General features: G+C 52.0%; 1 protein-coding gene across 1 annotated transcript in view; it reads left to right on the top strand.

The window, feature by feature from the left end:
* The window catches only part of VEGFA (vascular endothelial growth factor A), a 91,109-nt gene continuing 67,507 nt past the window's right edge, over window positions 1-23,602 (top strand). The window contains exons 1-2 of the mRNA XM_047731996.1: window positions 1-8; window positions 21,188-21,325. Coding sequence (XP_047587952.1) covers window positions 1-8; window positions 21,188-21,325 — 146 coding nt within the window. The remainder of the gene's footprint in view (window positions 9-21,187; window positions 21,326-23,602) is intronic.

The following is a 23,602-nucleotide window of genomic DNA, read 5'->3' as shown; positions in this document are numbered from 1 at the left end:
ATGTCCAGGTGAGGCCACCGCCACCTTCTGGATAACTGCCAGCACGTCTGTCAGTCAGAGTCACCGTCTACTGTCCCCATCCAGTCGCCAAAGTTTTCATACATTCTCACATTCCAAAGTTACCTCCTGATTTCCCCTCTTCCTCACCATTTCCATTTTTGTCATTTTTCCAGTACCACCATTTGTCTCGCCCCTTGCCCTGTTCCTTTCCAGTCTACATGACTGTCCCCGTCTAATTTTCCCAAACACTCCTGATCTCTTCCCTGCTTGACTGCACCTTGTCGCCTGCAACTGGCTTCTGAATCTGCATTTTTAAAGAAGTCCTGGAATACTACCATCTGAGAATTGCTGACCAAGGGAACTAAAGTCCCAGCTTGACATACGGGGCCTTTCACGAGGTGGCACCCCATCTCCCCCTTCCCACCCTTCTCCCACACAGACTCTCAAAGCCTCCCCCATACGCATTCCCGCAGACCCCCTTACTCTCACTATGTTCCTCTTCAGGGGCGCCTTCTCTTCTTTCCAGGCCCGGCCCACTTCTCCCCTCCTTCCTCAGGACTTCCTGCCTCTGAGCTTTCTGGGTATTCTCTCTTGCCTACCTGCCCTTCCAGTGCTAGGCTGCTCCTACCTCTGGTGACGTGATTCCACGTTATTCCACAGAAGCTAGGACTCTCTGGGCTGTAAGTGACAGTCACCAAACTTGCAAGAGGACATTGGCTACTTTTTTTTTTTTTAAAGATTTTATTTACTTATTTGACACAGAGAGAAAAAGAGAGTGTAAGCACAAACAGGGGGAGTGGGAGAGGAAGAGGGAGAGGGAGAGGGAGAGGGAGAAGCAGACTCCCCGCCAAGCAGGGAGCCCAACATGGGGCTTGACGCCAGGACCCTGAGATCATGACCTGAGCCAAAGGCAGACGCCTAACCAACAAAGCCACCCAGGCGTCCCCATTTGCTATCTCTTATAACCTACACAGGACAGGCAGATTTCAGTGGGACCTCGGGGCAACTGGAATGAGAAACTCAGAAATATCAGGTGCATCCTCTCCTCTCATCTCTATTTCTCTCTGCGTTGGCCCTTATTCACTCCTTCTCTCTGTAAGGCTGCTGGTGGTTCTTAGCCTTGAAGCAGGGGTGTAGATTCTAAGATTGCCAGACCCCGGGGGAACTGTATGGAGAAGCTGTAGAAAAAATAAAAGAAGACATGTTTCCATGAAGAAGGTGAAGTACTGTTTCAAGAAAAAGGGAAAATGCTGGACAGAAAAATGATCAATGGTCACCCATTTGTCCTAGTAACTGTGTTACTTGGGATTCGGATCAGCTATTGTGTGAGGAAAGTCCCCAAGAGCAGTGACTTAAATAAGATGCAAAAGACACTGGAGAGAGAGACCCAGGCTCCGTATAGCTTGTTACTATGCCATCTTGTAGTTCTAGAAGACTGCTTGAGCACCAGCCACTCCACCCATATAGTCTAGGGAGCAGAAAGGAGAAATGAATGAAGAACGACCCGACTTGCCATCTTTTAAAGATGCCTTCTGGAAGCTGCACAAATTTCGGCTTATATCCCTTGTATTGACAGGATTTAATGAGTTCTATAGCTATCCTTAGCTGGAAGAGCTTCTGAGGAATCCCTTAATTCTGGGCAGCCACATGCACGGCTAAACGTCAGAGTGCTATTACATGCTGAGGAAGAAGGCTGGGATGGATCTTGGACAATTAGCCTGTGCAGGGACCATGATCCTTGAGGTGTTTGAGGGGCATTTCCAGCTGATGGAGAACACACTGCGATGCAAGCTGACCTCCTTAATTTTTGGACAGCTCGCATTCACCCCTCTGTGACTGATCCCTGCCAGTTCTTGCTCTGCCCTCTAAATCCTTTCTATAATATGGTATTTACATTTTTAGAAGACATAACAGGCACCCAAGTCAGTTTTGGTCCTATCACCCTTAACTTTTATTTTTCTCTTCTAAGTTTGAGACCCCGGTGTGCAGCTGAGGTTGGTCAATATTGTCCTTAAAAACGTGAGTCCTTGGGGCACCTGGGTGGCTCAGTTGTTAAACATCTGGCTTCGGCTCAGGTCATGAGTCCAGGGTCCTGGGACCGAGCCCTTCATCGGGCTCCTTGCTCAGCAGGAAGCCAGCTTCTCCCTCTCCCTCTGCTGCTTCCCCTGCTTGTGTTCTCTCTCTCTCTCTCTGTCAAATAAATAAATACAATCTTAAAAAAAAAAGTGAATTCTTCAGCTGGGCCCAGTATCCCAGGTGTTCTGTGACCTGTAGAGGATATAAATTGGGCTTTTGGTACCCCCATCTCAACACCCTACTTCTGCCAATGTGCCCAAGATTGAGGGAGAATGTGCTATCTCAGGTGTGGTGGGCTAATTGCCAACTAACTTCCCACTTATCCTCATGTGGTCATCATGCTGCCAGAATGCTCGCCTTCTGCCCTCCGCTCCCCTGGCCAGCTGAGCCCACAGTGGGTCTTCACAAGTGTCTAGAGCCTTCACTTTATACCTGGACTGTCCACTGGTGGATTTGCTCTTCCTTCTGACTTCTGCCAGGGTCAGGGGCCATCTTCCATGTTCCCCATGGAGCTGTTCATTTTTTTTATTTTTAATTTTTAAAAAAAGATTTATTTTATGTATTTGATAGAGAGAGAGAGAGAGAGAGGGCATGAGCAGTGGGCAGGGGCAGAGGTGGAGGGAGAAGCAGGGTCCCCACTGAGCAGGGATCCCAACTCAGGGCTCCATCCTAAGATTCCGAGATGATGACCTGAACTAAAAGGTAAATGCCTAACCGATTGAGCCACCCAGGCGCCATGGAGCTGTTTATTTTGTGTCTTCCTTTGGGTAAGGTTATTTCCCTAAGTCAGGTGCAAGGTCTCTCAGAACAATGGAAAACACCCAGATTTCAGAGTATGTTGCGGACTGGGCTCCTTAGAAGCGGACTCTGAGGTGGAAGTTAGCATGTAATGGGCTTTTTAGGGAGTGCTCTTAGAGCCGGTGTTTGCTAAAGGAAGGGAAAGAAGGAGGATCGGACAGAGGAGGGGTCAAGCTGCAATGGAATCTCAGTGAAATGTCCCAGCCTCCCATAGGGAGCTCTGAAGCTGGGATGATCCTTCAGGATTGTCTCAAGTAGGGACAAGAGGGCCAGGCCTTTTTTTTTTTTTTTTTTGGTTATAGATTGTATTTATTTTATTGGAGAGAGAGGATGGGGGAAGAGAGGGGGAGCAGACTCCCTGCTGAGCACAGAGCCCAATGTGGGGGCCTGATCCCAGGATCCTGGGATCATGATCCAAGCTGAAGTCAGGCGCTCAACTGACTGAGCCACCCAGGCTACCCAAGACGGCCAGGTCTTTCTATTAGAGTGATGATGAGCCATTGGATGTGGGGGTCCCCTTCAGCTAAACATTCTCCACAGGAGTTAGCCGCTCGGGGCTTTGGGCCTGCACCTCTCTAAGCAGCTGGAAAAATAGGTCCTTTATTTCTGAAATGGGGTCTGAACAGTGCCTTGTGGCATCTACCACGGAGTGGAAGAGCTGGGGGCTCTAGAACTGTGGCTGATCAGTCCCTTCACCTTGCTGAGCCTCAGTTTCTCCTCTCATAAAGAAAGCTGGCTGGGGAGTCACCAGGTGGGATGGGCTGAGGGTGGGCCAGTTTCCAGCTGTGGTAGGAGCTCTGCTTGAAAGGCCTGCTCTGAATCCGGAGGTGGTTCCCATGCCCTCCCCTAATCTCTGGCTTTATCTGGTTTACTGTGGGCATTATTCGAGAACCAGGGGGTCACTAGGGTCTCAGGCCAGGGATGGGCATCGAGGTGAGAGGGAAGCTGCCTGAGGGACCAGCTGGCAGGGGCCCCTGGGATGCTCTACTCTTTGGAATGGTTTTACTCAGAGTCCTGGAAAGGCCTGGCAGGGGACAAAAGTCACAAAGTGGTTGTCAGGGACTGAATTTGGGGGGCCCCTTCCCAGTTTGTATGTTGGAGCCCTAACCCCGGTATGATGGTACTAGGAAGTGGGAGCCTTTGGGAGGTGATTTGGTTTAGATGAGTCTTGATGTTGGAGCCCCAGTGTTTGGATTAGAGCCCTTAGAAGAAGAAGAAGAGGCACCAGAGCTTCCTCTCTCTGCCTTGGGAGGACCTGGAGAGAACGGGGCCATCTGCAAGCCAGGAAGCAGGTCCTCACCAAGAGCCGGGTCTGTTGGCACCTTGATCTTGGGCTTTCCAGCCCCCAGAACTGTGAGAAAGGAACGTCTGTGTGTGAAATTGTCTGGTAGTGGCAGCAGGCCTAGCTGATGAGGACCCTGGTGGTGGGAGAGGAGGAAGGAAGCTGCCGAAGAACCCCTCAGGGGTCACCACTGAGGAGTAGAGTCGGGAGACCTGAGTATCCATGACAGGTCTGCCCCTCACTGGCCCTGTGACCTGGGGTGTGTCCCTGGATGCTGTGGACTCCAGTGACCTCCTCTGAAGAATGAGATCAGATAAGAAGTCTCTGAGCTCATCTCTAACTTTGTGGTTCAATCACTTGAGAACTAAATGTCCTTCTTGGGCTCCTCTGTCACCCTGGCTAGGATGGGCAGAGGGGAGAGACTGGGAACCATCGAGGCAGGCTTCCTTCTCTTTTCTTCACTCTGGCCCTGCTGTTCGTGCTGTCGCCTTTCCAGGAAGGCTGTCTTTGGGTGGGGTGGGTAGGGGTGGGGTGGGAGGGTGGTCTTGGAGGTGAGAAGAGGACAGGGCCCAGGATCACAACCTTCCCTCAGTACTGTCCTTCCTGGCTAGTGGCAACTTCTGGGAGCTTTGGATCTGACAGTTTCAGGGTGAATTTATTAAAGTTCAGGGTACTAATAATAAAAGAATATAAACTGGATTTTATCTGTGACATGGATACTCATACAATATGGCATGTGCTCTGTGCATGACTCATGTGCATGACGTGTGTGTGTGTGTGTGTGTGTGTGTGTGTGTGAAGAATGAAAGAGGGGGGCGCCTGGGTGGCTCAGTGGGTTAAGCCGCTGCCTTCGGCTCAGGTCATGATCCCAGGGTCCTGGGATCGAGTCCCACATCGGGCTCTCTGCTCAGCAAGAAGCCTGCTTCCCTCTCTCTCTCTCTCTCTGCCTTCCTCTTCATCTACTTGTGATCTCTCTCTGTCAAATAAATAAATAAAATCTTTAAAAAAAAAAAAAGAATGAAAGAGGGAGAGCCGTCATAACTTGATGTTTGGGGGATGCCTGGGTGGCTCAGTTTGGTTAAGCGTCTGCCTTGGGCTCAGGTCATGATCCCAGGCTCGTTGCTCAGCAGGGAGCCTGCTTCTCCCCTTGCTGCCACTCCCCCTGCTTGTGCTGGCTCTCTCTCTCTCTGACAAATAAATGAAATCTTAGAAAAAAAAATAACTTGATGTTTGGAAAAATGCCACTTTTCCCCTTTGCTCACAGTTTCCCTTTGACCCCTGAGAAGATTTTTGGTTGTATTTATCACCACACAACTGCCTGCCAGCCTTGGAACGTGAGAACCCAGGGGAGGAAGTGGAGCCAACCTCTGCTCACCCCTCTGGGTGACTGGAAGGCACCGAGCAGAGCAGCCAAGCAGCGGGAGACGGAGACTTCTTTCTTTCCTTTCCCCTTTCTAGCCCATCTGACCCTTCAGTGGGACCTATGTCCTGCTCCCCTCCTCTCTGATGCCCTGAGGAGGGGAGGAAGGTAGATGGGATGCTCCCTGGCAGGGGAGGGAGGGCACATGGAGCTCATGCCTTCCAGGCCAGCTTGGTCCTGGGGTCTGGGCGGGCAGGACGTGGGGCCATTCTGTGACCTCCGGCTTCCCCTGCCCCTGCCCTTGCCCCTGAAGTCCTGTGTGTATTGTCCATCTCAGGCTTCCAGGCTTCCAGTGGCTCTGATGGCAGGACCACTCCTTGTCTCACACCAGTCCTAGGAGGAAGGAAGTGGCAGGCAGAGGGTGTTCTCCTTTCTGGAATGACCTCCCAGCTCCAGATAGGACAAATGACTTGCTTAAAGTGACGTAGTTGCCAGTTAGAGTCAGAGTCCTAGTCAATCAAGTGACCTGCCTTCTAGAAATAGATTGTATTTCTGCTCTCTGATTGGGAGGTGGGAGGGGCTGGAAAATTTGGGAGGTGGGAGGGGCTGGAAAAATTCTGTCTGGCTGGTCAGGTAGTCCTGTGGGACTGGACATTCCAGTGGTCCTGCCCCCCGGGCACCTCCTGAGACTCAGCAGGGCCTGCTCCTGTCCTTCGCCCTGAGTCTGCCTGGAAGCTGGGGACCTAGGGAGCAAAGCCCAGGAAGGAGGGAGGGAGAGGCTGGGATGTGGGGGGGGGGGGCGTGCAGAAAGGGAGGGAAAGGGCTTGGGGACAGAGGGAGCGGAGAGTGAGCAAACAAACAATGTCCTGGAAAACAACTTGCTTCCCCTTTTCCAGGCGCCCTGCCTGGTTGCCTTCGCCACTAGAGAGTATAATTTAGAATAACGAGTCATAATTTGATTACATTCTCTTCCAGCCTTGCAGGGTAAACAAGGATCTCTGTGGAGGGAAGGAACAGCAGGACCCAGGTTTCTGTCATACCCCCCTGGGCCTTGACAGGGCTTTCCCCTCCTGTCGCTGTCCCTCTTTTCCTGGGTGCACTTGAAACATGTTTGGGCAGCTTCAATCCCCATTTTTTACCAAGCCTTCCACTGTCCTTCTGTCTCCTAAACCTTCCTCCCCCTCTTCCTCTCTGCCCTTCCCGATCATGTCCTCACCCAGAAGCCTGTATGCCGTGTAAATATTTAAACCCATCTATTATTTCCTGTTTAGTAGCCATGTAAATCCTGGGTTCATTCACTGTGCATCTGTCCAGCTGTATCTGTGTCAGAAGGGGAGGCCCGAAGAGAGGGCCATGTGTCTGCTCTTCCCATGGGATGGTCCTCCCTCAGGCCTGTAGTCAGCTGTATCACCAGTTCTGATTTGGAATGTTCTCCCTCCGCATTTTATTTTATTGTGGTAACATATGCATAATGTAAAATGTAACACCCGAGTGTAAAGCTCAGCTGTATTAGATACATTCTTTTTTTTTTTTAAGATTTTATTTATTCATTTGACACAGAGAGAAAGAGATCACAAGTAGGCAGAGAAGCAGGCAGAGAGAGAGGGGGAAGCAGACTCCCCGCTGAGCAGAGAGCCTGATGCGGGGCTCCATCCCAGGACCCTGAGATTATGACCTGAGCTGAAGGCAGAGGCTTAACCCACTGAGCCACCCAGGTGCTCCTATTAGATACATTCTTAATGTTGTGCAACCATCACCCGAATCCATCTCCAGAAATCTTCTCATCGAGTAAAACTGAAACTAGGGGCGCCTGGGTGGCTCAGTCGTTAAGCATCTGCCTTCAGCTCAGGTCATGATCCTAGGGTCCTAGGATAGAGCCCCACATTGGGCTCCCTGCTCAGCGGGAAGCTTGCTTCTCCCTCTCCCACTCCCCCTGCTCGTATTCCCTCTCTCGCTGTGTCTCTGTCAATTAAAAAAATAATATCTTTAAAAAAACAACAACAACTGAAACTATCCCCATAAATACTAATTCTGTATTCTGCTCTCCTCTCATTCCTGGTGGCCGTCTCTATGGTGTTGATTACTCCAAGTAGCTCGTATGAGAGGAATCACACAGTACCATTTGTCTTTTTGTGACTGGCTTATGTCATTTAGCATCGTGTCCTCGGGGTTCACCCATGTTGCAGTGTAAGTTAGGGTTTCCTTCCTTTTTAAGGTTGAGTAATATTCCGTCATGTGTACAGACCACATTTGGCTCATCCATTCATCTGCCAGGGACATCGGGGTTGTTCCCATGTTTTAACTATTGTGACTAATGCTGCTATGAACCCAGATGTACAAATAGGTTTTTATTTTTTAGGGCAAAGGGCTACCTTGTATCGCCTGCTTGCCACATACTCAAGAGTGTGCAGAGTCAATCACTTAATTATCACAAGTACTTGCCAGGGGACGACTATTATCTCTTTCATCGACGAAGAAATCGAGGTTCTGAGAAGCCAGTTTGCTCAAGGCAGGGAAAGGGGGAGCAAGGACCCGAGCCTGCCCACGCTTCTAGCCACAGCCTGTCACTGCACTGCACTGATAATGGACTTGAAGAAGGAGTCTCGGTGTATATATCCTGCCCTGTGGTCCCAGGAAGGGCAGACTCTTTCCGTGACCCTCTGCCTATTGAGAGAGCCCATCCTCCTGTCTGTGCGGGCCCTCCACACAGGACCCTGCGGGGCCCCGGATGGGCCTATCAGCCCAAGCAGACCCCAGAATGAAACACTGTGACAGCCTTCAGGGTGCCTGCGTTTCTGTCGCCTCCCCATCAAGGGTGAGGGCAGTGAGGTAGAGGGCAGGGGTCAGTGTGTCATCAGGAGGGTGGGGAGTGGAGGGAGTGGGGAGTCCTTGGGCCCCACGGGTGGGGTCAGGGCAGTCATCATCCATCCCCACCCCCAGCTCTCCCCTGTGATTATAGTGGATCTCTGCTTGATGTCCCTGCCCCAAGTCCCACCCGTTTCCCCCCGCCCCCCCGTTTCCCTGAGGGCTCCTAAAATCCAGACTGGCATCCGGGCCTAGAAGACTTCTAGGCTGGGCTGTGTCCTAAGGTATCCAGCCTCAGGGACTGCTTGAGGGAGAGCACACTGGGGTGAGGGGACTCTGTCAGTCTGTCCCGGATTCCTTCCTCTGAGCCAGCCTTGAGCCAAGAACTCCAAGGTCCCCGTGGGAGTAGCAGTGGGGCAGCTCAGTTCCCATGGCAACGTCGAGGGTGGGGGCACGCCCCGGGGAAGGAGGCCTGACCAGGGCCCTGGGAAACAGGTTAGTCGCTTCCTGGCTGTGTGACCTTGGGCAGCTCTCCTCCCTGGGTTAGAAAGGACTTGGTTCACATCACTAGTTCTCAAACTCCGCTGCCCTTTGGAATCCTTTGGAGAGCTTTAAAAACTACTCTTGACTTGTTTTCAGCCTCAGAAATGCTGATTTAATTGGCGTAGGCTGTCGCCTGAGCCTCAGGACTTTTTTTGATGATCCTCAAGTGATTTGAATTTATACCCAAGTTGGAGAACCACCGTTCTAGATAACTGCTTCCTGACCATGGTCACATCATGACACCCCTAGAATGAGATAGTATTTGAATAGTACTGCTTTTTGTTTTTTAATTTTATTTATTTGTTAGAGAGCAGGAGTGCATGACAGGGGGGTGGGCGCAGAGGCCGAGGGAGAAGCAGACTCCGTGCTGAGCCAGGAGCCCAAGGCAGGGCTCCATCCCAGGACCCTGAGATCATGACCTGAGCCGAAGGCTGACGCTTCACCGACTGAGTCACCCAGGCATCCCACGAACAGTGTGCCCTATTAACAGAGGTAACCGCAGAGGGGCTCCAACTGCCCCTAGGAACCGCAGGGCTTAGTGTCTGTACCAGCAAAAAGCTCTCCTGTCCCTGCAGGTATTTCCTCCCTCCTTGCTCCTCCAGCTGACGCATACACAAGGTTCCTGCTGAAATGCCAGGTGCTTTACAAAGTTGCAGGTTAAATATGGGGCATCTTCTTGGAGCACCAATTTCCTGGAAGATTTTAGGAGAAAAGTTATGATTCACATTGTAAGTAACTTAAGATGTTTTTAAAGATCTAATAAGAGATATGGCTATATCCTGGAGTAGAATGAAAAGCTCAAACATATGGGGGGGTGCCTGGTGGCTCAGTCGGTTAAGTGTTTGCCTTTGGCTCAGGTCCTGATCTCAGGGTCCTAGGATCCAGCCAGGCGTTGGTGTCATCAGACTCCCTGCTCAGTGGGGAGCCTGCTGTTCCCTCTCCCACCACCCTTCCCTGCCCTCGTGTTCTCTCTCTTGCGCATGTGAGCTCTCTCTTTCTCGTAAACACAATCTTTAAAAAAAAAAACAAACAACTTAATATATATATTTGAAGGTAAAAGATCAGGTATCAAAAAATTTGGCCATCGTGTCAGGAGGCATGAACCTGCACTGGAGAGAGGGTCATACTCCCTGACTTGGACGAAGGTTTGAGAAGAACGCTGGAGAAGCCCTGAGCCGGTGTGTGTATCAGCACATGGATCAGAGGCAAGGAGAAGCATTAACTCCAGTCAGTTCAGGAGGGCTTTTTGGAGGAGGCAGCATTTCAGGGAGGTTCTTGGGCAAAGGGAGGAAAGGAAGGAACTGGGTAGGAAAAGAACATGGGCTGGGGGGGTCTATACAGCCTGCAACAGGAATACACACTCAGACAATGTCTTTCTTCCCCTTGGCCTGTGAATTGAAGAAGCCCCGAGATCTCTAACATGCACCTGTCCTAGTCCACGCTCTTGAGGCTGACCGAGCCCTCAGCCCACCTGCCCGGAGCAGCTGGAGCAAGATGGCAACCCCAGAGCCCTCTCTCCCTTGCCCTGCCTTTACCTGCCTGATGCTGAGTGGCAGTTGCAGAGGTCGCTGCTAACCACCCAGGCAGGAGAGCAGCCCAGCTGTCTCAGTGTCCTGCCATTCTCCCCTCCCTGCTTGCTCTGGTCCCCCACCTTGTGAGAGAATTACAGGGTCTGGAGCAGGCTGGGGGAAGGAGAAACTGAGTCACCCTGTTTCCTCTGTAAAGTCTGCCTAGCAAACCGCTCTTTGCCTTTCTCATTCCCTGCTCCTCCCCAGTGGCCTCTAAGAGATTGGGTACAGCCCAAGGAGACCATTGGAGGGGCGCTCTTTCTGGTGGTGAGGGCACTACAGGGCCTAAGCCTTGGGTTCTCCATCCAGTACTTTAGCCATCAGATAGGGGTCATGAATTCCAGAGCCCACCAGCTTCTCAGCAGAGTGGCCACTCTTTTTCACTGGTAACTGGACCACTAATGCCCTGGGGTACTGAGCATCCTCTCCGGCCACGAGAATGACCCTTGCTTCTGTCCACACAACCTCAGGGAGGTAGTGCAGCCTAAGTGTTGATACCATGGCCTATTTGTAGATTTACTATCTGTTCACTGTTGTATAAGAAATATTTAGACTGTGTCAGGCACGTACTAAATACTCAGCAAGTATTTATTGAATAAACAGAAAGAGCCAGACTCCAGGTTTGAACCCCCACAGGCAGACAGTATGGGACTTTCCTGTGCTTTACTAGCTGTGTTCTGCAACATGGGGACAGTAAATAGATCATAGGATCAATATGTATGAAGCCCTGAGACAGTGCCTAGCATATGTGAAGCACTCAGTAAATGTTTGCTGCCATTTTGAATCTCTAACCTTATTTCCTGGCCCCACCTCTCTCATGAAAGGCTCTCTTTTGCTCTCCTCTGAGCCCCTGCTGGGGTTACAGCTGATACTAGTGGAGGCTAGCTGGATCCAGCTTTGCACATGTTTGGGGTCTAGGGCAGTGTCCCGACCATCTTCCTTTCCCTTCCCTTAACATGCTTGTGGGCATAAACATGGTTCAAACACATGCAGACAGAGTCTTGCTTGGAGGGAAGGGCAGGAGGGGCCTATAGACCATGAGGTTGACCGACAAGGACCAGAGTTTTCCCTTGCAGATCCTTCTTTGTCCTGCCAGCATGGTCTTTCTAAGCCAGAAAGAAGACCACGTCACTCCCTTGCTTTCTACCCATCCATGCTTCTCTGGTTCTTGCAGCGTGAGCCTGGGGCAATGCAGAGGCCTGCGTGGCACCCAGCCTTTTGTCTCCCTCCCCTCTCCATCTCATCTGTGGCTGTTAATCTTGGGCTTCCCATGCCAGTCAGCCCAGTTGATCTCCTCTCCTCGCCAGCTGGCCTGCAGTCACCCACAACAGGAAATATTCTATCCAGGGAGAGGTGGACTCTGACCACTGCCTGGAAAGCTCATGCCCACCCCTGCTCCCCTGCCCTCATTCACTTTTCTTCCGCACAAATGTTACCTCTTTTAAGAAGCCCTGGGGCGCCTGGGTAGCTCAGTCATTAAGCATCTGCCTCCGGCTCAGGTCATGATCCCAGGGTCCTAGGATTGAGCCTTGCCTCAGACTCCTTTCTCTTCCCTCTTCCACTCCCCCAGCTTGTGTTCCCTCTCTTGCTGTCTCTCTCTCTCTGTCAAATAAAGAAATGAAATCTTAAAAAAAAAAAAAAAAAAAAGGAAGGCTTTGCTGACTCCTGCATCAGCTGGGCTCACGGATTATTTATTTATTGCATTTCCTCGTTCAGGTGCTGCTTTTCTCCACCCGAAGGGTGACTGCTAAGTGCGCCTGCATCTCTGGTGCCTGGTGTGGGGCTTGCAGCTTCATGAGCTTGCTGGAAGTTTGTGAGAGGAAGGATGGATGGGTATGCTGGCCCGCGGACTCACTGGTACATTGAACAGCTGAGGATATTGCATCCTCAGGGGATGTGGGGTGTCCTGCCTGGGCCAGGACTTCTGTGTGGAAACACTTGGGAGCACAGGCAGTGGAGAAGGGGGCTGGACCAACTTTGGGGTTGGCTGTCTGGGAGCTGGAAATGCCCTGCCTTTTTCTGCCTCTTGCCTGCTTCCTGGTCGCCTCACCGGGGGCCTCTGACTGCTAAGCAGGGGTGGAGTCAGATCAATATTTGTCTTTCTTCAGGAGCAGCGCTGCTCCCTCCTTTGAACCTCTGGCATTGGCAGTGGCTCCCTGCTGAACCCTGTGAGGGATGCCATACGTAGACTTCTGCCATTAGGGTTCACGGTGGAGGTGGGAGTCAGAAGACGGTGAAAACCTTGCAAGGTGATCTTGTCCAGCCTCCTGCTTCCAGGCAGTCCCGGACTGGGAGTGGTCTGCCCTTCCCTTCTAAAGATTTTTATTTATTTATTTGACAGAGAGAGATCACAAGTAAGCAGAGAGGCAGGCAGAGAGAGAGGAAGGGAAGCAGGCTCTCCGCTGAGCAGAGAGCCCGTTGCGGGGCTCGATCCCAGGACCCCAGATCATGACCTGAGCCGAAGGCAGAGGCCCAACCCACTGAGCCACCCAGGCGCCCCTGCCCTTCCCTTCTAAAGTCTCTGGAGGCGCACTTGAGACTAAGGTGACTAAGAGTCTGATTCTTGATGATCTCAGGGTCGTGAGATCAAGCCCCACGTTGGGCTCCACATTCAGAGGGGAGTCTGCTTGAGATTCTCTCTCTCCCTCCCTCTCTGCCCCTCCCCTGTGCTCTCTCTAAAATAAATAAATAAATAAACTCTTTAAAAAAAGTATCCAGGGGCACCTGGGGGGCTCAGTTGGTTAAGCGTCTGCCTTCGGCTCAGGTCATGATCTCAGGGTCCTGGGATTGAGCCCTGCATCGGGCTCCTTGCTCAGCGGGGGCGTCTCTTTCTTCCTCTGCCCCTCACCCTGCTCGTGTTCTCTCTCTCTTGCTCTCTCTCAAATAAATAAATAAAATCTTAAAAAAAATTAAGTGCACAGAGGTGTACAGGTTTAATAAAAGGTCTCCCTTCACACCACCCCGGGCCACTAAGCTTACCACCAGTTTCTTATGTGGCTTCCCAGAGATCTTCTGTGCATACAAGGCAACTGTATATAAACATATTTTCCTTCCTGCTTCTCCCCTTTCTTTTGCAAATATGTCATTCACAGCACCCTGCATCTAGTTCTGTATTTACCCAACATTTGCTTAGCTTTGCATTTCCTTAGTGATCAGCCCTGGAGCAACAGAGCTTTCTGGTTTTCTGACGGCTGGGCAGTGTTCCACTGTGATTGTGTACTGAGGTTTATTTATCCAGATTCCTACTGTCTCACCTCCACGGTCAAATCTCTTCCTGCTCTGTGCTGTAATTTCCCCTTGTACTCTTGAACCTTCAGGAAAGTTGGCTACACAGACGTGGGCCTGGTGAGGCTTAGGACCAGATCACCGCAAGGCAGAGGGCTTTGCGAGGAAAGGTTTGAGAGAACGCCCCATTCCCAGCCCTCAGAGATGCTGGGAAGGGCTCTGACTTCCTACAGTGTGTGGATAGGGGCTCAAGGCTTCCCCCAGGCTGTCATAGGAAAAGGTAGGTCAAGGAGACCCAAGGCCAAGCAAACATTCAGATTTGAGATGCCCAGGTTACTCAACGGTCACATAATTAGAAATGGCAGACAAAGAGGACAGCATGGGGTGAATCACAAGGTCATAGAATGCCCGAGCCAGATTGGTCCTTGGAGACCACTGAGCAACTCCTCCATTATGGTCATAATGACACAAACACCTAAATTTTATTGATCCCCTACTCTGCCAGGCAACATTCCAAGTGCTTTGTGCTGATTAACCCATTAAATCCTCACTCTAACCTTTGAGGTGGATGCTACCACTATCCTCATTTTATTGTATTGTATTTTTAAAGATTTTATTTATTTATTTGCAGAGAGAGAGAGTGAGAGCCAGAGTGCGTGTGCTGGAGAGAGCCCGCAAGTGGAGGGAGCAACAGGCAGAGGGAGAGGGAGAAGCAGACTCCTTGCTAAGCAGAGAGCCTGATGCAGGACTCCTTCTCAGGACTCTGGGATCATGATCTGAACTGAAGGCAGAACTGGAGGCTTAACCAACTGAGCCACCCAGGTGTCCCAGTATCCCCATTTAAAATAAAGAAAGTGAGACACAAAGAAGATACAGAACATTCCCAAGTTCACAAAGCTAGTAAGTGAAGAGCTGGAAATCAAAACCGGGAAGTCTGGTGTGGAGTCCATACTCTGAACCCTCACACATTCTATCTCTTACACAGCGGGGAGACTGAGTGGCATAGTAGTTGTGAGGGGTGCTGCACAGCGAGTTGAGGGCAGAACCAGGGGGTCTAGAATCCACGACCCCTTTTAAGACCATCTCTCCAGCACACTGCCTCAGTTTACCTGATGAACTGGTGAGCAGGGTGGTGTAGGGAGAGGGCCAGCAGGGGCGTTACTCCATGGGGATGAAGAGAAAGGCTGAGACTAGTTCGGGGTGGTGGCTGGGGGGTCATCCTGGTGCTTGGGGTCATGTTGAATACCTGACATTACAGGAACCTCCTGTATCGAGGTCTAATGGAAGTGACTTGGGGGTTGGAGATGACAGCTTCAGGACTCTCTGACCTCTTCCACAACAGGGCACTTCCAACAACTCTCCTGGTTAGGCTATGGAGCTCCCCACCTTGCTGGTCCCCCCTCCCCATTCACAGCCCAAGCATCTGTCTGTGTGCTGCAGCTCTGAGCCCACCTGCAAGTCTGTGATTGAGAAACCAAGCCCATTCTGACTGGTGAAGACTGTGACTGCTGGGCGGCTGTCTGTCTCCGCTCCCGCCTACTCCCGCGGGCTCCCGCCTGCTCCCAGCCCTTACATAGCTCTGCTCATGCTGGACTCGCCCCAAGTGCTGTGAGCAGCTCGAGGACATCTGAGTCCCCGGGTCCCTGCCACAGCGCTGGGCACTTAGTAGGCAATCCTTAACGCCCATGCAAGTGATGAGCGAGTCCTCCAGCTTACCGCTGGGTCTTGGAGGAATCCTGCATCCACTCTGTTCTCCAAGTCTGACCCCTACTGCGTACACCCCCTTCCTGACTCCCAAAGGAGCTCGTGGTTCTATCCATCCTGCCTTGCTTTTTTTTTTTTTTAAAGGTCTATTGAGATGTAATTCACGTGCCACAGGATTCACCGGCTGAAAGTGACAATCCAGGGGTTTCTGTCTAGTCGCAGGGTTGTACAACTATCACCGCAGTCCGTTTTAGAGCATTTCCATCCCCAGCCAGCCTGTCTTTTGGCAGCACCCACCCTCTCAGCTTTCAAACACCCACAGGTCTTCCTCAGCTTTAAAAAAAAAAAAAAAGGCTCTCTTGACCCTGCTCTGCACTCTGTGGCCATTGTGCAATATGTTTCCCTCTTTTCATGACTAAACTTCTTGAATGAGTGGTTCACGCCCACTGCCTTAATTTTCTTAGATTCAATAAACATTTTTATTTTTTAAATTTTATTTAAATTTTTTTCAAAGGTGCTATTTATTTATTCGACAGAGACAGCGAAAGAGGGAACACAAGCAGGGGGAGAGGGAGAGGGAGAAGCAGGCTCCCCACTGAACAGGGAGCCAGAGGCAGGGCTTGATCCCAGGACCCCAGGATCATGACCTGAGCTGAAGGCAGACGCTTAACGACTGAGCCACCCCAGCACCTCTCAATAAACATTTTTAAAGAGCATCTACAAAAGTGCTGGGCCAGAGGTTTTCATATACATCATCTCATTTAATCTTCACAAACACTGCATGAGCTGGAATTATTATCTCTATCTTAGAGGCAGGAAATCCAAGACCAAAAGCGACTTGCCCAAGCGGCATGGTCAGGATTTGAACCCAGGTCTGTCTGAATTCAGACTTGGTGCTTCACCTAGCTGCATACCATCCCTGCTACAAATCCAGCTGCACAGTCAACCTGCTGACATTCCCATTCAACATTTGGGTGAGGTGCTCCTTGAATCCCACCACCCCTCAAGTGACCTTACCTTGCTCTTAGAATCAGATTAATGCCCTTCATGTCAGGCTCATTCTTTTCTCCAAGTCTTTGTTCAAGCTGTGCCTTTTACTGGGCATGCTTTTCCTTCTTCCCTTCAATGTTGAAATATCTGAAAATCCATTTTTAAAAGGTCTGGCTCAGATCTACTTTCTCCGTGAGAACTCGCTGCGTCTTTGATCAAGCCTAACTGCTCTAGAGGGCAATGGCTTGTCCTGTTCCTTTATCTAACAGCTTGGTCTTGTTACTGAAATTGTTATGGGTGCAGGTCTACATCTCCTGGGATTCTGGAGCCGCCTTGGAGGCCTACCACACCTGCCTTGCAGTGTTCAGGAAGGAGGAGGTGCTCAGGAAGTGTTCTGGAAGAAAGGAAAGAGAGAAGACAGGCGGGCAGGCAAGCAAGATGGAAGGAATAAAGCAGGGGTGATATGGTGGTAGTGATAGTGAGAATCCCAGGAGATATGGATGCAAAGATGTTTTCAATTGTGAAGCGTATTTTAAGGGCAAAGTAAAACGTGTCTAAGCAAGGGGACTGGAGTATGCTGTGTGCTCAATGATAACTGTTTGCATTAAGTTGAATGACCACCCCTCCCCCTACAACACCCCATTGCTGGAGATAGTGGAGGTGTACTTGTATTCTCTTCTGGGTGAAGAGTCTCCAGAGCAGGGACTACGTTTGTCCCTGATCACTTTCCTGGACTGACTTAGCACAAGACCTGACACATGGCAGCCCTCCAAAAGTGTTGACCAAAAGAATTTCCTACAATGTGTTGTGCCAAGGGTGTCTTGAAGATATATACTGGCTAACTTGCCTCATTCATTCGAGAAATATTTATTAAGCATTTACAGTGTGCCAGATAGTTCTAGGTACTTGGGATGAGGCAGTAAACAAAACAGATTTGCCTGCCCACAGGGGAGCTGACATTCTAGTGGAGAAGAGAGACAATAAAAAAGAAAACATAAATATAAGTAAATCATAGGGTTTAGAAACAAATAAAGGCTTTGGAAATCAAGTTGAATGGGATAAAAGGAGGAGATTGAGAGTATTGAGGGAGGAGTGGTCACAGAAAAAAAAGAGCTTGGTCAGTGTGGGCCCAACTGAGAGGTGAGATTTATGATTAAAAGAGGGAGCTATGGGGATACTTGGGGGGAAGAAAACAGCTAAAGCGAGGGCCCTGAGGCAGGAGTGTATCTGGAGTGTTTGAGGCTAGTGGGGCTGGAGCAGAGGTAAGAGTTGGGGAGAGGTCAGAGGTCAGATGGTGTGGGTCCTGGAGCCCATTGTGGGCCCTTGGCTTTTGCTCTGAGTGGGAAATAACACTGGAAGGTGTTGAGCGAAGGGAAGAGGTTGGCTTTAAAAGGTCACCTCTAACTCTGGGTATTGTGTAGACAGCAGGGCCCAAAGGCAGAAGGAGGGCGACCTGTGAGAGGCCACTGAAGTAATACAGAGAGAGGGATGACAGGATGGTGCAAGCAGAGGTTGGGAGAGGCGGGTTCTGAATACATTTTGAAGGTAGAGCCCAAAAGACTTTCAGATGATTGAAAGTGAGATCTTGGGGACAAGATTTCTGGTTCAAGGGGTTGGAAGGATGGAGTTGCCATTCCTTGTGATGGGGAAGGTGTGAGTGACGTGCCTCTAGAGGGCAAGATCAGAGGTTTGGTTTTGGATGTGCAGGATTTGAGCAGTGTGGTGGGTCCCTGCTGGCACTGATGCATAGGCAGTTGATTATTCGGGCCTAGAATCCTTTGCAATGAACGGACTTGAGTCTCCTCTTCAACACCGATGCAGGCCCGCTGCAAGCCACGGAGGATGCCACCGTTTCCATAGACTGAGAACCCCCAGTGGATGGGGTGGCCCTGTTTCTAAGGCTTGGTTTCCTCTTTGGCAAGATTGGTATGATAATACTCATTTTGAGGGTTGTTATGGGGGCTGAATGAGATAGTAGCCATAAATCATTGGCACTCAGATGGGAGTGACAGTATATTGAAGAACCAGCTTGGATCAGCTCCTGCAGACTAGCCATCAGATGGGTTAGGCGGTGCAGGCTGGGGAGTTGGGAGAGGAAAGGCCAAGGATGAGGCTGGAGCAGGGGCGTGTGATTTCATTGTCCCAGGGGACTGGAGCTTGTGGGGCAACAGGGAGGGGAGCTGCCCTGGAAGGGGGTGTGGGGCCATCCAACTGCTGGTGACAGAATGGCTCCTTGGGTTGGGACTGTGTGACTGCTCTCTAAGTGTCCTAGCCAGGATGATGAGCCACAGGCTCTCTGGCTACCTGGGGGGATCCAAGGAGCTATGAACCAGAGTTCAGCTTTTGAAGACACAGGTGTTCTAAGGCAAGGCTATAGGATTTCCTGGGCTTTTCGTTCAGGCTCAGCATGTGGTCTGGTGTGCCGCAAGCCTTTGGTAAATGCTAGTATCTGTCCTTCCCTCCACATCTAGAAGAGGGCGGCTGAGAAACCTGTCTTCTGGAATTGCTGGAAGATGGCATGCCAAAGCATCTGAGGAGGCATCTTCGCAAATGTGATGACATTTAACCCCTGGGATAATCAAGTCTTAGAGAGATGTTCAACAGCTTCCCTAAGGCCACAGGCGCTGGGGGGTAGAGGGAGACTTGGGGGCAGTCGCCTTCCTAAACCTCTACAAGTTTAGGAAGCGAAGAGGACCGGGCTGAGCAGAGAGGAGAGAGGGTCAGACTCCATCTGGGGAGCAGGTCCAGGTGTGGTGTGGAGGCACTAGGGAATGAGACCCCTGAAAGTGGGATGGGGAGGGAAGTGAGCAGAAGATGTCCGGAGCAGCTCTTAGAGAGGAGCGAGCGAACGCTTCTAAGTGCGGACCACACCACAGACCACACGGAGTCCTTTCCCAGGGGTGCCATCCCTCCCTTGTACAGACGAGGTTGCTCAGGCCGGAGAGAATAAGGACCCTGCTCAAGCTCACACAGACCCACAACGAGGCAGCTGGGCTTGCGACCGGGCTCCGGTCAGCCACAAAGGCTGCCTTCTCTCCACCACACCATGTGGACCCCAGGCAGCACGGGGGATGGACGCTATCAGATGACCCTTTGGCAATGTCTCCCGCAGAAACATTCTCGCAGTCTCTGCGCCCTGGTCTCCCTCCACACTTGCCCCTGCCTCCTCCCTGTCTTTCCCTCCTCATTACTCAACCCCTAGTAACCCTACCAGCTGTCCTTCGGGGCCAGGGGAGGAGGAGACCGGCTCTTCTGGGTGACTCACGGGAACACTCTGTGGCCTGCCCACCTCCTTCCCACCCACCAACACAGGGGTGAGGACCTCCCCTCCTCCTACCCCGTCCTTTGCAGGCATCCACGACCGAGGGGTACTTCCCAGAATTAGCCACCAAGAACAGCTGGCGCAGGGAGGGGAGAGTGGGAGAAGGGCTGGAAGCTAACAGCTTCCAGATGTGCCAGGGCATGGGAGCCAAGGGAGCCTCCAGTCCAATGGTCTCCCGCCGTGGCTGGGAGGCCAGGATGAGCTGGCCCCCGCGGCCGGCACTCCAGAGTTGCCAAGGCAGCTGGGCAGCTCCCCTTCTCAAGAACGGCGTGCACACACATGTGTGCAGCATGAGGGAGCCCTCCATGCTGCACCTGCAGGGACCCGTGGGAAAGCCCTGCGGCCCAGCTGCTCTCTGCGGCCTTCTGGTTTCTTTCTTTCTTCCTTCCTTCCTTCCTTTCTTTCTTTCTTTCTTTCTTTCTTTCTTTCTTTAACATCCAACTATTATTTTATTTATGTTGTTGTGCTTAAGTTACATGGAAGAGACAATCAGGCAGTTCTGCCCCATTTCAGGAAAAGTTTCCAATCAACACCAGTTAGGTGGTGACAAATAACTAGGAATGGTGACATCTCTGGGTCAAGACTGACAAAGAAGGATGGGCTCTGGTGCCACGGTTCTTCTAAGGCTGGCGCCCGCTGTGCCAATGCTGAACCTCTAGCATGGGTCAAACATCCGGGATCTCTTCTCTAAAGCTGGCAAATCAAGTGAAATAATTGGGTTAGTTGTTTTTTTTTTTTTTAATGAAGCCCGAATAAGTGTAAAACCACGTTCTTCTCACAGTGTCCATCCAAAGTGTACACAAAATACACCTTTTTCCTAATGGTATTAATACTAACCCTGTCCAGCTTGGCGCCCCTGCCCATGGTGGAGGCATAGAACTCCCCTGCCCCAGCCTGGAAGGCAGTGACCCTGCTCAGCCACTCGCCAGTTTCCACCAGTGGTAAGAGAAGTTGTAGGACCTGCTGGGGGCCAGGGTTTGGGGGCCATCATTATCCTTCCCACTTAATCTGACGAGAGGACTGACTGGGAAAAATTGGCACGAGTTTGGGGGTTCAGAGAGGACCCAGAAGGAGAAAGCAAGTGCCCTAGAAGGGGGCACTAAGAACAGATTTCAGGAATGTGGAAGGAGCAGGGGGCAGGGTGTCCAGAGGTGGGAAGGAGTCCAGGTTGTCCTAGGGTGGCCTCAAAGAGTACCCGGAGCCCCCCTGAGCAAAGCCCCGGGGTCTGCTGACTGTTCTTTCTCTTTGTGTATGTGTTTCTAGCTTTGCCAGTTGCTGCTCCCCTTCGGCACGTCTTCTCCTTGGCTGGGGCGGGATGGGGGGGTGGAGGGTCTCCAGAATTCCCCTTTGTCAAATGGGGAGGACAGGGGAGCAGGGAGGAGGAGAACCAAGAGTGAGGGAGGCTGGAGCTGGCTAGTAGGGAGGCCTGCGATTGGCCCAGCTCCCGGGGCCTGGGCCCGAGGAGGGAGCTGCCTGCCCCTCACCATCCCCTCCCCCTGCCCCCCCCCCCCCAGGCTCCGTGGCTGTGCGTCCTGCCAGCTGGGCCCCCGCCAAGCCAAACAGCTGCCAGCGGGAGAGGAAGAAGCGTTTCCGAGCAGTGAGGCCCCTGCGGACTCCAACTCAAGCCTAGAATCCCCCTTCATCATCGCCAAGTGAGAAAGAGAGTCTGTGGACATGCATGCAGGCACGTGGGGCACCAGGGAACCCCGGGGCACAGGACCCGAGGACCTGGGATGCCACGGGTGGGGGGCGGTGAGGGTGGGGTAGGGGTGTTCAGGAGCAGGCTTGGGAAGGGAGAGAGAGACAGGGGCCATGAGTGTGCTGGGGGTGTGTGTGTGGGGGGGAGTTAGGTTTGGCTCATTCAGAGGTGGGGGTGTGTATGCGGTGGGTTGAACAGCCCCCCCCCACCAAGTTATAGCCACCTGAAACCTCAGAGTGTGATCTTACTTGGAAATAGTCTTTGCAGATGTAATGAAGGTAAGGACTGAGATGAGAGCATGCTGGGTTAGGGTGAGCCCTCACTCTAGTGCAAGAATCCTTGCACACACAGAAACCCCGGGGGGAAGGCCACATGAGGAAGAGCCACATGAAGACACGGGCCGAGGTTGGAGCTCCAAGCCAGGGAGCGCCTTGAGCCCCTGGAACCTGGAAGAGACAAGGAAGGATTCTCCCCCTGGAGCCTTCGGAGGGAGCACCACCGTGCCGACACCTTGATTTCAGACTTCTGGTTTCCAGAAGTGCAAGTGAACACATTTCTGTTGTTTCAAGCGACTTGCTATAGCAGTTGCGTGGCGGCGTATGGGAAAAGGGTCGGGGGTGGGTGGGTATACCAGGGCTTCATAAGAAAGGCCCGGGAAACAGAATGAAAAAGATTTATTATTTATTGTGCTACTATTCTGTGCCAGGCACTTTTGAAGATGCTTATCTCAGACCTTACAATGATCCTGCCTGTAAGAATTATGATTCCCATTCTTTGGTGAGGTTCAGACCCAAGTTTGTTTTCTAATAGCTGGGATGCTAACACTGTATCCTCTGTCTCGCCAGCCTAGCCTCATCCCACGTCCCCTCAAGGGGAGCCTCAGCCGTTTCGGGGTCAGAGGATACGTGCTTCAGGTGGGAGAGAAGGTCTCCAGAGGTCCAGGAGGGGAATAGATTAGGCCTCACTGTGGAACAGGGCAAGGGGTCATGACCTCATTGTTCTGGGGGCCTGCGGTGACTGGGCAGTCGCTACTCACTGCTACTCCCGCAGCCCTCGGGGACACTCGTGAGGGTCCGCTCACCTCCCTGAGCCTTAGGGAGGGGTGGGAGACTCCTGCCCCTGCTCGCCTCATTCCTGCTGTTGCAACCCTCAGGACCACCTCACTGCCACCGCCATCACCAGCCCCTCTGTCACCACCAGCACCTCCCCTGCCATCATCACTGGGACCATCACCACCACCTCTGTCACCATCATGACCACCGAAACTTCTGGAACCCCTGTCAGAGGCAGCATAGCCACATCCAGGTTGTCACCTCCATTACTTCTGGCGTGACTGCCTTTGCCATGTGGAATCATGGAGAGGCTAGAGGTGGGTCAGGGGACTTGGGGGAGGTCCTGGAATGGGACAGCTTGAAAAGCAGTGAGCAGGGGAGCAGTCAAGAGTCAGGATGTGTGTGGCTAACGGACGAGATCAGGAGTAGAGGACGGCTCTGAGTCCAGTCTTGTTGTGAGAGGAGGTGAGACTGCCTGGTGGAGTAAGCACTTGGTGGGACAGGCTGTCTTCCCAGGCGTGGGTTCAACGGGTGGAGGTTGTTTAGGTGACATATCCAGGCCCTGCCTGGCTCGTGCGTGTCTCTGGGGATGTGGATTTTGGCGGGTCCCTGGCTCCTGGCCACCTGCCTGGCCTGGCCATGGCAGTGAGGTCATGCGAGTGGCTATGCTGGGAGCATGGGGGAGCAGGGACAGGAGGAGGGTGCTCGCCCTGGCTGGGAGAGGAAGAAGGCCTCTCTACCTAGGCTGACGCTATCGAACATGATGAAGTAAGCCCGCTTTGATGCTCCATTCCCCCAGACTCCCCTCTCCTCTGCCTGCCTGGCTCCTTGCAGGCTCTGGTGCTACGGGCTCTGAGTTTCTCTCTCCAGAGACACCTGGCTATTCAGTTCAGCCACCTGAGGGAGTCCCCAGACCAGCCAGCTCTGATCTGGGGGCAGGGAGAGAATAGACTATGGGAGAGAGATGTCCTCTTTCTCTACTGAGCTGTACAGCCCTTCCTTCCACCTGAGGCCAAGTGTGGTGTGTACGTGTGGCGGGGGTGGGGTGGGGTGGGGTGGTGGTGGGTATGGCAGAATTATTCCAGGAGCTCAGGCCACAGCTGCTCCCCTTGCCCCTTCCCTGCATGCCCAGCTACTTCCACCACTTTTAAGGATGGGACTGACCAGTTCTGGGAAGA

Source organism: Lutra lutra, chromosome 6, assembly GCF_902655055.1.
Source record: "Lutra lutra chromosome 6, mLutLut1.2, whole genome shotgun sequence".
NCBI lineage: Eukaryota > Metazoa > Chordata > Mammalia > Carnivora > Mustelidae > Lutra > Lutra lutra.
Note: the sequence above shows the minus strand (reverse complement) of the source record. Positions and strands in the feature narration are given on the sequence as shown.